Source organism: Cuculus canorus, chromosome 8 (assembly GCF_017976375.1).
Source record: "Cuculus canorus isolate bCucCan1 chromosome 8, bCucCan1.pri, whole genome shotgun sequence".
In the NCBI taxonomy this organism is placed as follows: Eukaryota; Metazoa; Chordata; class Aves; order Cuculiformes; family Cuculidae; genus Cuculus; species Cuculus canorus.
Window position 1 is genome coordinate 12,423,172 of NC_071408.1, and position 15,515 is coordinate 12,438,686.

The window sequence follows — 15,515 nt, forward strand, 5'->3', positions numbered from 1 at the left end:
AATTTTTTTCAGTGCAGTGCCTTTTGCTGATTCCTTTTTGTGATTTCTAAACTTGCTGGGATGACTGATCCATCGAATAACTGGAACCTTTTAGAATTGCCCTTCAGTCTGCCACCACATCAAGGGCATTTCTACCTGCAGTCAACTCAGCTATTGTATGTAGCAGGCTGGCATCACACTGTGCTTTCTAACAAATGTTGTTTCTCTGCTGTAGGTGCTTGTCCTTGCTTTTGTATTTCTTTAGCCTGCAATCATGATGCTCTGCCACCTCATCCACAGACTTGTCAGACATTGTCTTTTAAATAACTGCCATAGCCTTGAGGCAGACATCGAGGGATACTTGCTGCTTCCAGCTTCCTTTTGTAAGTGGACTTAGAGAATTAAACAACTAAACTGTGAGCAGAGCAGTAAAGCAAGGTACTTTGGATCTTGAGCCACCACCCAATAAACTAAATGTCCCCTGGGCTTCGCATTTCTGAATAAAGCTGTAGATGGTTTTTCCCCTGCATGGGCCCTTTTGGTATGGCAGCTCTAATCCTGCTGATCTGCCACTGGAAAGATAAGAGGGAAGGAAGGAAGGAAGGAAGGAAGGAAGGAAGGAAGGAAGGAAGGAAGGAAGGAAGGAAGGAAGGAAGGAAGGAAGGAAGGAAGGAAGGAAGGAAGGAAGGAAGGAAGGAAGGAAGGAAGGAAGGAAGGAAGGAAGGAAGGAAGGAAGGAAGGAAGGAAGGAAGGAAGGTCCATCTAAGGTTAAGACAGTACGATGTGACCAGCAGGTCCAGGGAGGTTATTCTCCCTCTGCACTCTGCACTGATGACACTGCACCTTGAGTACTGTGTTCAGTTATGGGCCCCTCACCACAAGAAGGATGTTGAGGCTCTGGAGCATGTCCAGAGAAGAGCAACAAAGCTGGTGAGGGGCATGGAGAACAAGTCTTATGAGGAGCAGCTGAGGGAGCTGGAGTTGTTTAGCCTGGAGAAGAGGAGGCTGAGGGGAGACCTTATTACTCTCTACAACTACCTGAAAGGAGGTTGTGGAGAGGAGGGAGCTGGCCTCTTCTCCCAAGTGACAGAGGACAGGACAAGGGGGAATGGCCTGACAGTCCGCCAGGGGAGGTTCAGTCTGGATATCAGAAAAAAGTTCTTCAGGGAAAGAGTCATCGGGCACTGGAACTGGCTGCCCAGGGAGGTGGTTGAGTTGCCTTCCCTGGAGGTGTTTAAGGAACGGATGGATGAAGTGCTTAAGGACAAGGTTTAAGGGAGTGTTAGGAATGGTTGGACTCGATGATCCAGTGGGTCCTTTCCAACCTGGTGATTCTATGATTCTATGAATCATCCTCTAGTAATTGCCTAGGCAGAAGATAGCTCAATAGCATTAAAAAGTTGGACTTTTCAAACCCATAGAAAAGAAATCACTGTACAGCTGGGTTGCTAAAGTGCAGAAGACGTCAGGAGCATTTTTATTTTACACTGCACATAAAGGCATTTCAATTTCTGATGCTTCGGCCCTCTTCCTTTATGCCTTCTCCTCCCCTGTACCTTAGGGCATGTTCAGATAAAGCAATCAGCCCACAAGCGAGAAATTGAGAAATTTCCAGGTGAGGTGTGCACAAACCACTGACTGTTAGTTGATACAATGGTAGGCCCACAGAGGCCAAACTGAGCTGTGCCACCATTGCCCACCACAGTTCCTATATCATTAGGAGGTGTCTCAGTAAGCTTCAAATAGTAAGTGCAAAGAGTTTGCAAAGAAGAACATGAAGGAACACAGAGTTGTGTCCATTAAATAAACAGCAGCTAAATTCCTGTTACGTTATATATCAGGTCAAAATATGGAGTGAAACTGTTGGCGTAGAGACAAACACATAACCATTCCAGGAAGGTTATATGTGGTGCTTTATTTCGAGGCCCCGGGAACCAGGGGTATGCACACCCAAATCAGGTTCCAAGACCATCCCGGCTCGTCCGCAATTTAACCCTTAAGTGTTTCGCAATCTAATGTATATTCAACAGATTACATCATTTCTTCATGCATATGTATTTGAGGATTGTCTCATCATTTGTGTGGACACCAGCATTTCCTTATTTTCACTTGACTACCCTTGGTATGCTTCTGGCCTTCACAAATGTAGGCTGTGTTCAGATAAGGTCATTAGTAAAAGTGTAGGCTCTGCTCAGATAAGGTTGTTAGTACATACTTTCTAAGCACTCCTTAATATCATATTTGTGAAGGTTATATGTGGTTTGTGAGAAAACCGTCACTGTCTGCAGAGACAGACACAAAGTCTGCACATACTTAACTATAAAGATCAACAAAATTAAATGCTAAACACAATATATATCAAATGCTAAATAGAATATACATAACCTATAATTTTAATTTTATTTTAATTGAGCCCTGATTCTTCAGCTAAATTAACGTTTTCCAACAAAACTACTTAGACCTGGTTGCTGTCAAGGGTGAAATCATGCACTGTAAGAAATCTACAGTGTGTGTCTCACTAAAGCCACCTTTGCTTAGTGGGAGCAGCACCCAGTTCTTGGGTGCTGTGTGTCAGCCAGGATGTGTGGGCTGAGGAGGGGCTGGCAACATGTAGACAGGACAAAACCAGCTGCTTCACACCCCAGAGACAGAAAAGGCAAAGGCAGTGTTGGGGTCTGGCACTGGAAGACTTCCAGAGGAAGAGCTGAGATAAAGTGCAGGTGTCCAGTCAGTGTCCCTGGCAAAGGTCCAGTGAGTGTGCCCCTACCTGGGGGCTGCACAGCTCTGGCTTGCACTGAGATTCTTGGAGAAATGGGCTACAGAGCTCTCAGGACAAAAAGTGTTCTATTTTAATGTGTTGTAGAATAAAAGGAGACTGGAAGAAAGCCGTGCTCTGAGAGGGGGTGAGCTGTGTAGTCACAGAGCTATTAGCCTTTTGATGAGTGCAGGAGCATTACCAGTATGGACAATAGCAGGCTCATTTGAAAAGGTGGTGATACAGTTGATACCAGCTGAGGTGATATAATGGAAAAGCAGGCCTTTTCTAATGAGCTTAATAGTGCTTTTATGAGGGGGTTGTGGTGGTGAAATAGAATTATAAATGAATATGACTTGCTACCAATATTTGACTTAAAATGTCATAGGAACCGTGTTAAATGGATGAAAAGTGGCTAAATGATACATTTCAGAGTGATTTTAGTGTTGGGAAAGCATCAGTGAACGGGCATGTGTTGGCTTGGTTTGTGGCCCAGTGTTACCGAAAACTTTCTTAGTGGTTGAGAAGAAATGTTTAGGGGGATGGTAATCAAAATGGGTAATAAGATAGCAATTTGGGAAACTGGACAGAAAATTACTCAAGTTATAACTTTTTCTGTTGTCTGGTGCCCACAAACAAGAACAATAATGAAACAAAAAACAACCCACAATTATTTCTTCAGCAAACTCAAACCAGGAGAAAAAAATTTGAGCTGAAAAAAATTATTCATTTGATACAAGATGAAATATTTTCTTGTAGGTAGTAACAGGAGAAGCAGTCAGCCCACAAGATGAAGGGTGAAGCAAAGAAAAACCCTACCAAAACCCTCCAAATTTTTATGAACTCCCAAGCACTTAGAAATCACAAAAATCTCCTGATGTTATAGCTGCATACATAAGTAGAAAACATGGCAGACCATGGGAAGTCTGTACAAATTGTATGTTTGGTTACATGAGTTGTGTGAAGTCAGAGCTGAGCGACCTGCCAGATGACTGCTCTAACAGAGCATCATTTCAGGAAGTAGGAGGCCGAGTAAGAATCTATGACAACAAAACAAAGCTGTGTAAAAGTTTGTCTTTGCCTCACCCAAGAGAAGCAGAAAGGTGACTGGGTCACCCTGGAGGTACATCCACTTGATAAGGATTCTGTGTGAGCAGCAAATCAACTCCGTGGAAGAACAATAAGTCATCCTTTTTGTCAGAGTTAAAAGGCTGCCCCACAAGGCTGGTTGTAAGGGTCATGGCTGTGGTCACGCATGAAGTCACACTGTACATTGCAGAGACATGGGAAAGAATGATTTCCTCAGTGTATGCTATGGGACAGCATTTCTGGGAATCCCAGTGCTGACAAGACAACCCTATGGGGACTAGCATGGCCTCTGCATTTGTCCTTTAGAGAGGTCAGGCCATAGTCACTGCCCTGGAACAGGAAATGTGGCTGCATGCAGTGGTAGGTGCAGGCGCAGGCACACACTAAGCTGATTGATCCAAACCATCCTTCCAAGGCTCTCTGCTCCCAGCTCATTAGCTGTGACTCAATCAAAGCACACAAGTGTGTGGAGAAGGATGCAGACCTCATTACTGGAAGGAAATCTTGCCCACTAACAGATGTACTGGTGTGGAAATCAATAGTGGGAGGTTGCACTGGAAGAGATTTAGTGCAGAGTGCTTTGGTGAGAAGCAAATCAGTGAGTTCAGCACAACTCCAGGCCCTCTCCCCTTAGAAAGGCTCAGCTCTGAGGCAGCTGCTCCTGCAGCGCTTCTGCAGCCTGGGGCCTTGGGGACCAGTGCCACTCAGGTTAGTTCTTCTCAAGGGTGTACCATCTGCTCCGGCCCCTCACCAGTGCTGTCTGCAGAGCAGGTCAGTGGCCAGAAATGCACTGGGTGGGGATGCCTATAAGAAAGATGGGCAGTGCTCTGCCTATGAGAAAGATGGGCACCCAGGCAATTTGCTAACATGGTCACAAGGCACTTGGCTGGCTTTGCATAAGGAGGAGGAGGAAAAGCAGGACACTGTTAACCTCTGCAAGGCAGACCGGGGAAGGGAGCAGTGACAGGAGAGGCTCTGTCCCAGTAACACATCCTCACAGCTCCCATGTCATGCCATTCATTTCCAGTGATGCAAAGCAGCTTTCTTCCTCATGCACTCATGCATTCCATAGTATACTCCGTGCTGTCAGGAGGGCAAGCCTGTGGTAGCTCAGTTCTGTGTAATGATCGCTGAACCAGCATTCCCCATGGTCCCTTCTTCCTCCCACAGCCTGGATGTGCTGAGCAGAGGGATACATGCCACATGTACTTGCATATGGGGGTGAGCACACGTGATGTTTTTCCCTAGCAGTAATGGTGGGGGGAAAAGCTTCGTTGCATAGCCTTGCCTCCAGCTGCTTGGAGAGGCAGGGTAGAGGATGCAGCAGGGACAAGTGGGTGAGGGGTGAGGGATAGCACAGTGGGAACTGCAGATGTTTACTATTGAGCTGTCTGTTGTGAACCCCTGGGTACCTTCAAAGCACTTCAGAGCCAAGAGATGTATTGGCCAGACACTCCCCTACTCCCAGCCTTGCACTCCCAGCCCATTCTCACTGCTAATTTTCCTGTGCCGCAGGTGAAGTGAGCCAGAAGTGATGTGACAGGCACAAAAGTGGTATGAGCTGCCACTTCTCTATTTGGCAATGAGGAGGAGATTTTGATGTTGAGCACAGCACAGTCTGTGCCATGGAAGAAGAGGCCTGACTATGAGGATAAGAGATGGGAAGCTAAGAGGATACTGATCTGCAACAGCTGGGAAACACAGTTTAGAGGAGAAACAGTACACAAATGCAATCTCCTCTCATGGGGGCCAGATTGAATCAGTGTATGTTCATGTACTGGAAAATGGGAAACTTCAGCTGCACCATTTCTGGGTATCCGCGTGCCCAGTCCAGGGAAAATGGTCTTAATTGTAAATCTCTTCAGGATGGCTGTTGTGATGCCAGAGTTAGAAATTTCTTATCCCACCCTATTCACACAGAAGTTGGAATATCCAGAAGGTGATTTGATGTTGACAGCATCAGCATTCATTTGAGGGTCATTAAAGCTGCGCAGCAAATATGCTTACAATCCACAGTGCAGTGTGACAGTCCTAAATCTGGTTACACATCAATCTGCAGAGAAACTGGAGAATTTCTGTATTCTGTACAGAGGTTCCCTGCCCTAGCAAGTAGCCTTTGGGAGCTTCCTAAGCCAGGAGGTCAGGCTCTGGCTGCTGCAGTTGGGGTCAGGGTGAGAGCTTACACACACCTTGACCACATTGTCTGGCTGAATTCTTGAAGAGCTGGGATGAATGTGCTGCAGTTGCTCATGAACAGCATTGGCATTGCACAAGACTGAGATTAAAATTAAATTAATTAATTAAAATATTTAGAAATTAATAATTAATTTGTTAAAGTTTTCGCCTTGGCCATATTCTGCCCTTTGGCTTCTCTCCTCCCAAAGAGAAGATATCAGAGAGCTTTGGCACCAATTCTGCAAGTGCTCAGTCACTTCCTACATATCCACCCAAGCACTGTAAATTCACCAACACTAAAACCACTAGGGGATTCACTCCGCTGAAGTTTTACACTGCCCTGGAATGGATTGTTGGTCCAAACAGTGCAGGACTTGCAGGCATGTTGCCTCTGGTTTGGCAACAGGATAGTCACATTCATACAAAAGCATTATAAAGCTAATTAGAGCATTGTTTTTCAGCACAGTTAACAATCCAAGACCATGCCGTATGCCAAGGCAGCTAAACTACTCTGGCATTTGGGTCTTCTGTACTGCTGGTTGTAGGCGCTAGGGACACAGGAGGGAAAAGCTGTGACTTCTGCAGGCCACGGGCAAAGTATTTAAAGGTCTTTGGGGAGAGGGAACACAGCAGTGGGTAGTGTAGGCAGAAAGACTGCTGCTGCTGAACTGAAGCTTCTTTAATTCATAGCAGGAGCAAGACTTCAAGTGGAGCAGACCATGCGTATGTCCATCTGCACATACCTTGCCTCTCTTTTATAATGATGGTACAGGCTGTGCTGAGCAATGACTCAATAAATATCAAACAATTCCCTCTCTCCAGAGGGACAGCTGCCTTCTGCACCTTCCAAGAGCCAAGTGGTATAGCTAGAGTCATTCTGCTGTCCCATGGAACTACAGCAGAGCCAGGTGTCACCACCGAACCCCACAGCCAGGTGTTTCACGGATTCATCCTTTAGCACAGATAGCCTCAATGCTTCCACAAAGTCCTCTCTAGGCAGACACAGTTATGCCTATTGTTTTAATTAATCATCTTCCCCTGGGGACTCAGGGACTGGTGAGTTCCAAGGTCTGCCTTTTGATTAAGGACAAAGTCAGATGAAGAAGCAATGTGATACCTATATACCTAAGGCAGCTGTGTCATACATGTGTTTTTCCTACACATGTACTTGAGCTGTACCCAAATATCTGTGTGTGCCAGGATGCACATGCTTTATATTTCAATAGTGATATGCCACTCAGAGCTTTTTTATTTCAACCTCACTAAAGGCATATATCCACTGTCTCTAGAACAAAAGAGGACAGTCTGGTAGTTTCCTGGTAAATTTACCTTCTTCTTTCCTTCTTCTTTCCTTATAGCTCTGGTTTCTGCATTTGTTCGGATTATGGGGTCCTTTTGTTTTAAAATTCTTGTCCCTTGTTTTCCCCAGGTTGCTTTAAATAGAAGGGGGAAATGAACAGAGGAACCAGCAAAGCTCATCTCACTTCTCAGAAATGATTCTCTGACCCTTTTCACCACCCCTGAAAATCTCCTCCAGCTTTTATCTGCACCGTTCCACTATTTGCAATAGAGGAAAGCCCCTGAAGGTTTTTGCGCCCTTTTAAAAGCACACACCTCTGCAGCCAGACACCAAGCTTCATTTCTGGTAAGGTTTTCAATCCCACTTACTCCTTTGTCTTATCTTATACATCACCCTCTTCCTCTTGGGTGGGCAAAAAGGGGATGGTTGCTGACGCTGTGCTGACTTCTGACTGGGTCACTGAATGCTGCTGGGCTGGCTGGGCTAGGCTATAAAACAGAGCCAAAGCAGCGCAGCTGGCTTTAGAAACAAGACTGAATTCTGCAGGCGGTGAAGGACTCTCACGCAGCCCATATCTCCTCTTGTGTTGTTGTTTTTCCTGGAATACAGGACCGACCTTACAGCAAGATGTGCAAGGGACTTGCTGCACTGCCAGCCACTTGCTTAAAAAGGTACTGTTTTTTCTAAGTATCTGTTAATAGTCTTCTTAGTCTGGAGATATGCTGATGTATTACACTTTGTGTCTGAAGCAGAATTGCATAGAGATTTGGCTCCGATTCTTTTGTAAGATGAGATACAAATGATTGCTTACAGGATTTAATTTTTTTTCTGTTAATCAGAAGCAGAATTGCATAAAGATTTTGTAGGACCTATGGGAACTCTAAACCCATCCTTCCAAACAGCAAAACAAGCAGCTTTTAGCATTTTGCTGTTCCTGCCATCTGCCATTGCTGCAAGCTTTGCACCCTTTTTCTTCTTTGAATCCTCTTTCTCTGCTGAATTTTCTTTTCTTGATCTCCTGAGGACAACGCAAGGCAAACAAGGTATCAAAAATTTGACATTCGTTTCTCAAAATGCATACCAGATGCAGAAACCCTGCCTGGCAGGACCAGAGACTCAGTTGCCAGCAGGCAAGGAAGGGATGTGAGCCAGCTCAGGGCACTGCAGCTCTGGGTGCAGCACCAGCCAGTGTGGTATCAGCCTGGGTGTGTACTGATGGTGAGGGACCAGGACAGCCTGTACTCTGGTGCACAGCACTCTGGGGCCAATGTGGAGTTAGTCTGCCATACCTGCACTGGATGGTGCCAGTCAGGATGGGCTGAGCTGTACCCCTGCCATGGGTGCAGGATCTGGCTGCATCCTGGTGTGCAGTACCAGCCAGGTATCCCAGTCCTGGCAGAGTGGAGTCTGTGCGCCCCCAAGCATGCCCTCAGCAGCATGGCCTGCCCCACAGCCCAGCATGAGCGGTTCTGTATGCCTGTAAGTTGGCCACAAGCCCTCTTGTGAAGATGTCCCTCCCTTCCAGATACTATGAGGCCTGTAGAATGGCATCAACCCCACAAACCTCCCTGCCTATCCAGCCTGTGCAAATTTGTACGTCTGATGGTGTAGTGCTACCTTCCTGGGCACTCATGCACTCAGGAGCTCTCCTGAGGCTGCTTCCCAGTGGCTGTGCTATGGCAGAGGGTTGGCAAAGTACAAACTGAGACTCAGCCTGCTCCCTGCACATAGTGGATATGAAAATGAGGGCTGAAAATGTCAGGAAAAAATATTAACAACCTCCCCCTTAGTTTGCATGAACATTTGGCGGAGATAAGAAAATAACATTTGAAAAAATGAAAAGGAATTTCAAATTATTTACCAACTCTGTCCAGGATTCTCAAGAAAATCATTCTCTCCTAGAAACCTCTGGGACTAACTGCAAACCACAGTACTTTGTTTTCTCCTGCTGCTGCCTTCCTGCAGACCCAAGCAGTCTCCTTCTGGGGGCACATAGCATGGCAGCACAGAGCAGCCTCTATCTGCCTGGGCAGAGCCTGGGGCTTGGCCCTGGTCTCACACACTCCACTCCAAGCTATGAGCTTCCTTTGCTCTCTCCTTAGTGCCGGAGTTGTTAAGGAAACATTTATGATCACAAGAAAGCAGTGAGACAAGATATGGCTAGGACTGCTGACAGGTGCTCTGGCTGGAGCAAAGAGGAGTGCTGGGAGTCTGAGCAGCTATTAGAGCTCATCCCTGCAGCACAACTTGCTGCTTTTTTCCAGACCCTGATCTGAGGAGCAGGAGAATAATTTCCTGCTTATGCTGTCATTGCACCCTGCAGTAGGAGAGAGCTTGCGTCTGTGAGCAAGCAGGACTGATTTGCCTGCCTCCCTCGTCCTTAAACTGGAAGGAAATCCAGAGATATGCTGAGGGAAATATCAACTGCTTATCTAGATGCTGTTGTCAAGCAGCAGTTGTCCTGAGCCCACTGGGAAGCAGAACAAAATTAAGCATGTATTCTCATAGCTGCTTTCCATGGAGGAAGGCAGCAGCTTGCAGTCAGCATGGGCTGGTTGTGGTAAAGCTCCTGGCTCATCTCTTGATTTCACCCCATGGTCCTGTGCCTAGCCTTTTGCTTCCTCCCTTCCCTTTGCCATGGGCAGCTGCTTGGTGAGGTGGCCTGGCATTACGCCACTGTTCCTGTAGCTGGGTGGTGAGGTCAGGAAATGGCAAGGTCTGCAGGAAAGCATTAGTAAGGATATAAGAACCGAACACTGATAGCTGAGCAAATCAGTTTAGGGAGAAGGAAGACACATACAACACAGTGATGCCTTTCTATCACAATATTTTAACTATAGATAAAGAGTAGGAAAATAGCAGCTTCTCCCTCTTTACCAGGCCTGCCTCAAGACTAATGACCTTCTCAGCAAGAAAATGGTACTGTTGAATATGAAAAATTCTTTGACTTTGCTGTATATGTCTAGCAACAGAAATGTGTGTTATGTGAAGAGTGGAAAGTCAGCACTGTATCACCAGCAGGGACCTGCATTCGTGTCACTGAGTAATGGTGAAAGTGCTTATTGTGAGTGAGGAGTTGCAGAGGGAGTTGTAAGGCATTATCTTAATGTCATTCTTGAATTGTTTCTTCCAGTGCCAAAGATATGAAGCATCGTCTGGGCTTCTTTCTGCAGAGGTCAGAATCCTGTGACTACAGCTCTTCCCAGGACAAGAAGGAGAGGTAAGAACAGATGCTGCCATGTAGTTAAGCCCGGGCTGGCTGCAAAGTGTTGTTTACTCATTCACTGAGATGAACTTCTTTACTGTTTCTTCTGCTGTTTCCCAGTACCTCCTGAACATCTGTGTTTGAATCTAGTGTGGCAATAATCCTCAGGTATTGATAGTCCCTTTCCATGAAGAAGGCTGAAATAGAGCTTCCTTTCTGCCAGCACTTCCATGATTCAATATATGCATGCGCACATGGAAAGACTTGTTCAGGCTCCTGCACAGTGGAATAATGCTATCACAAGACCCTGTGCGACTTAATATATTGCAGAATCAGCATCACTGACTCTTTGGATTTGTGCAATGGGCCACACAGCTGCATAGAGGTGTGCACAGAAAATGGAGAGCAGCCTGTCAGGGTATGACTGCTCTCACTGAGGTGCAAATAAATGGTATCCTGTCCAAGGAGAACTCCAAAGGCGAAGTTATGTTCCTGGAATAGGTGAGCCCTATGACATTCTGGCTTGGTAGGAGGATTGAATGCAGGATGTTTCCCACATTCCCATGTGTTTCTAGTTCCCATGTTCCTCTCTCTTCCATATAGCTACTGCTACCCATGACAGGCTAAAGAAATAAGCCCTTTGGAGTTAGCTGACAGGACCCTTAAGAGAGATCCCAGCTCCATGCCCCAGTAAGAGATGCAGCCAGTCAAAAAATAAACACAAAGAGCCCAACAATTTTTTCCAGGAAAACTCCTTTCCAGCCTATGGCTGGTGACAGGAATTGCAAACTGGAATGTCTGTAGATTAGATCTGGAATCCACAGGGGTGTCTATAAAGCAAGCACACATTTCTTTCTTTGTCTCTTTTTTATGGTCTAACATTCAGAAGAAAAATTTCTAATGGTGCTAAGCAAAAAAACAGATTTGTCGTTCGTGTACTCCCCTTGAATTGTCCCTATGTTTCTCCCTTTGTCTCTTTATAGACTTAGCCAAGAAGAAGTCAGAAAGTGGGCAGTCTCTTTGGAAAACTTGATCCATAATGACAGTAAGTAAAGAGGGCCCTTCTGCTGCCTGCAGCATATGTGTGCTGTGAGCAGACCCTGGACAGGACATGGGATGTTATCCCTTGACACCACACACTAGTACTTTTGGCCTCACACAGACCTCTGAGAAAGGTGGTCCTCTTGGTCATATCCAAGGCACAATCCCAATGTATCATGGGTGAGGCTTTGTCTTAGGTTCAGTGAAAGGGGAGGGCAAGATTGCAGCACACGAACAGTGGGTTAAACGAGAACCGAAAACTGGAAAACTCTTTGCAGCTGAGCCCATGGGAGACTTCATTCTTTCCATCAGTTCCAGGCTACACTAATGTCCTTGAGGTTTCCTTCTCACTGTTCCCATGGCCTGAGACTCTGTGGTGCATGTTGGATGTCTCCTCAGGGCCTCCTGGGAACACGAGTTGTGCAACATTGAAGGTCACAGTGGGTGAGCAACCAGCTGAGGACCCATGTGTGACATTCCCATGGGGCCTATCTGAATTCCAGCCTCCCTCAGTATGCAGGAGTGATGGCTGTGGAGGCAGGCAGCCACCCCCACTGCTAGACCCAGGGGAGATGTTCATTCAGCTCTGAGAAGGCGAACCTGGAATTGCTGTTTGCTGAGGTTCACAGTTATGGAACCAGGAACCAACACACTTACCTGATCTGGTTTTCCTCTAAATAATCTATAGGAGGACTGGCTGCTTTCCGTGCTTTTCTCAAATCTGAGTACAGTGAGGAAAACATCGAATTCTGGATCACCTGCGAAGACTACAAGAAAACCAAGTCACCAGCCAAGCTCAGCCCCAAGGCCAGAAAGATCTATGATGAGTTCATCTCAGTGCAGGCAACAAAAGAGGTATGTGCACAGAACATTTCTTGGGTGAAGGTATAGCCCTAAATTCTGCACCAGGCCAGCAGCACAGGAAAGTAGAGATCAGTAGTTTCACAAATGTTGAAGAGTGCTGCTTCTCTGATAATTATCAAGGTAATGGTGTCATTTTTATTGCTTTTGTATTAAACTTTGATAGAGAGAAAGTTGGTTTAGCTACAACCACGTGGCCATCCCATGTGCACACTCAAATGGGGGAAGACTGAGAGGACTATGATTCCCAGTGTTCCCAGCTGCTTCCCATACAGCTGTTTGAGGTTCCTGGCTGTCCACATCCCAGATGAATATGTGTCAGTCTCCTCTACAGTTTGTATGACAGATCGTATGCAGCTGCACAGATTCTGCCAAGGCTATGAACAGCCATTTCAAACAACTGCTCACCAAAGACAGCTGACGCACACTTGGTGGATAGATGCTTGGACTTTCCCTTACTTCTGCTAGCCACTTCTGACAGATTCTACTTACACTGTCCTTTTGACCTATAGGTGAACCTGGATTCGTGCACACGAGAGAAGTACAAGCCACAATATCCTGGAGCCTACACTGACTGCTTTGATGAGGCTCAGAGAAAAATATTTACCCTCATGGAAAAGGATTCTTACCGCCGTTTCCTCAAGTCCCCCTACTACCTCAACTTGGTCAGCCCACCTGGTGCTGGCTGCGGGCCCAAAAACTGCAAAAGAAGCCATGCTCACACCTTAGACTGCAACTCCAACATCATTTCTCAGTGTGCCTGAACCTGCAGCAAGCCAGGAGCAGGTTGGGCTCTTGCAATAATATATAGCAGCAAAAGCATTCATTGTCATGAAGCAACAAAGCTGTCTCCAAGAGCTGTCTAATGTCCTAGTTGTATCCCATGTCATGCAACAGCCAGCATTTGTAACCCAAGCCAGGTTCAGTTTGTGTAAGCAAACCCTCCTCTGACTCCATTGGTGTAGAAGCCCTGGAGTCTGTCTGACAGAAAAGCTGGATGGAATCATTACGTCTCCTCTGCATTTCTGGCAAGCCCTGCAAGGGCAGTAGGAGAACACTCACTCAGACCCAGTGGTCCCCACCGAGGGCCCAGTGCTGCAGTATGACACCTAGCAAGAAGCAGGGGAAAGAAGCAGCCCAGGGAAGTGTTGGGGACTGTGATCTCCGCTTTCTCATGGGCAAAAGCTTAGCTGGAAAGGACTTGCTCTCATCCGTAGCTGTTTGTAAAGCTCCCAAATATCTAGGCTCGGTAGCATTTGTTCAGAACTCAGGCTGTGCTGCATTATGGTCACCGGACATAGGAAGACTTCCTTCTCTTTTTTGAAGGGAAATCAAATCTTTTCAGACAAACAGCCTCTCTCAATCATCACAGCCACAATTGCAGGGAAGCTGTCCCTTCTGGCCACTTCTCCCTCTGTAGCATCTAGGTTTGTGCTGGCCAGGGACCTTTCTTAGGGCTGTACAGAGCTGTTTAGGGGGGAGAGGTTCCATTATTTCATATGTCATTTATTGTGTCCTTCATGCTTCCAGGTTAAATACCATAGCTAAGAGAACAGAAACATGTTCCTTCTCTCACAGAGAGGCAAATGTGTATTACTGACTCTGGGAGTGCCATCTGAATTCAAGTTCGCCTGCCCTGGCTTGTATGGAGCAGGTTGTGATGGAATAGGAACACTACCACCACAGCTGGGGAGGTACAAGTACTCCCACTCCTGCCTGGGAATACTTGAAAAATGTCTTTTTTTCTTTTAATTTTATTTATATGGGTTTTGTATTTCAGTAGTAGCATGACTCACTTTCCTCCTGAAAATGGTAGCAGGAATGTGTCAATGTCATTACTGGTCCAGACTTTGCCAGAAGGCAGCTTGCTTTTTAATCACTGCAGTTAGACATGGAGACTTTGGGACTGACACTGACCTGCAGCTGGAGGCACGAGGAACAGATGCAGGGCTTGGTGCCTAGGGCTGCAGTACTGGGTCTCACTACCAGCCAGCTGGGACAGCCCACTCTGAGAAGTCCAATGGCTGTCAGTGAAACTTTCCCCTACCCTCAGTCTCTCCTCAGTTGGATATGATGCTCTGACAACCGTGTATTCCTCACTCTGCATCCCAGTCCAGTCAACAGTTCTCACATTGGGGTTTTTGACATAGCAGGAGGAGGCTGCAGTTCTCCAGCAGGCGTGTCTAGATGCACAGACAATTATCTATTTTGACATTTGCTTTATTTTGTATTTATTAGATTGTACTTACACCATCCCTGCATGTTCAGCTGAGACATGGAGAGGCTTGCTAAAAGCTCTGAACATGGCTAAGCATGTGGCTATGTTTTAGGTTGCCCTGGTACTAGGAACACTTGATAACTCTGCAAAAAAACTGTATTGGTATTTAAATAATGATGAATACATTATAAATAAAATGTTTGCTTAGTACCTTCTAAAATGCCATTCTGTGAACCAAGAAAATGTATGGAGATGCAATTCATTGGCCAAGGGTACTCTAAAAAGTCATTTTACAAATGGCTTCCACTCAGAGATTATTTAAATTATGGAAAGATGAAACAGATGTATCCTCTTCAGTTACCCCTCAGTACCAGGATCTGGGGAAGCTGGCTTTTTTGGGGTCCATGCTGTGCCTGGACAGTGAGCTCAGCACGGGATAACCCATCATGGCTAAGGGGCTGAGGTGAGCATGAGGCCCCCTGGACAGCCTTGAATGGGGGAATGTAAAGGAGCATCTCGTCACTGGACCTCAACCCGTCCCTGGCCCAAACCATTGCAAGTGCAGAGCACATGGCCTGGACTGAGTAGGGCTGGTTCTTGCTCAGCCCCTGTCCTTGCAGAGGCACTCTGGCTGCCACAGGAGTGGAGCCAACTCTTGTGAGCTGAAGCCAAAGGCAGTACTGTGTGACAGGACTCGGGGGAGGGGTTGGGGGAAGGGCATGGGGAGGAGGGGTGCCTATGCCACCCTTGCTCCAGTGAGTTTCCTCTGGACCAGCATCCTGGGTGACAGTTCTATTGCCTTCTCAGTTTCTGAGAAAACCATAACATCTGTTGCCAGCAGAGGCTCTCAGAGGCCTTTTTTCTTGCCAAGGCTTTGGCACAAGTTTTGGGA

The 15,515-nt window shown here is 46.4% G+C and overlaps 1 protein-coding gene across 1 annotated transcript; it reads left to right on the forward strand.

Moving 5' to 3' along the window:
- Positions 1-7,716: 7,716 nt before the first annotated feature.
- RGS4 (regulator of G protein signaling 4) lies at positions 7,717-14,797 on the forward strand. Its single transcript, XM_054073414.1, is given in 7 exon segments — positions 7,717-7,969; positions 10,432-10,518; positions 11,487-11,548; positions 12,233-12,399; positions 12,918-12,947; positions 12,949-12,976; positions 12,979-14,797. Coding segments are annotated over 7 exon segments (609 nt in total). The 5' UTR covers positions 7,717-7,925; the 3' UTR covers positions 13,170-14,797.
- The last annotated feature ends 718 nt before the right edge of the window (positions 14,798-15,515 follow it).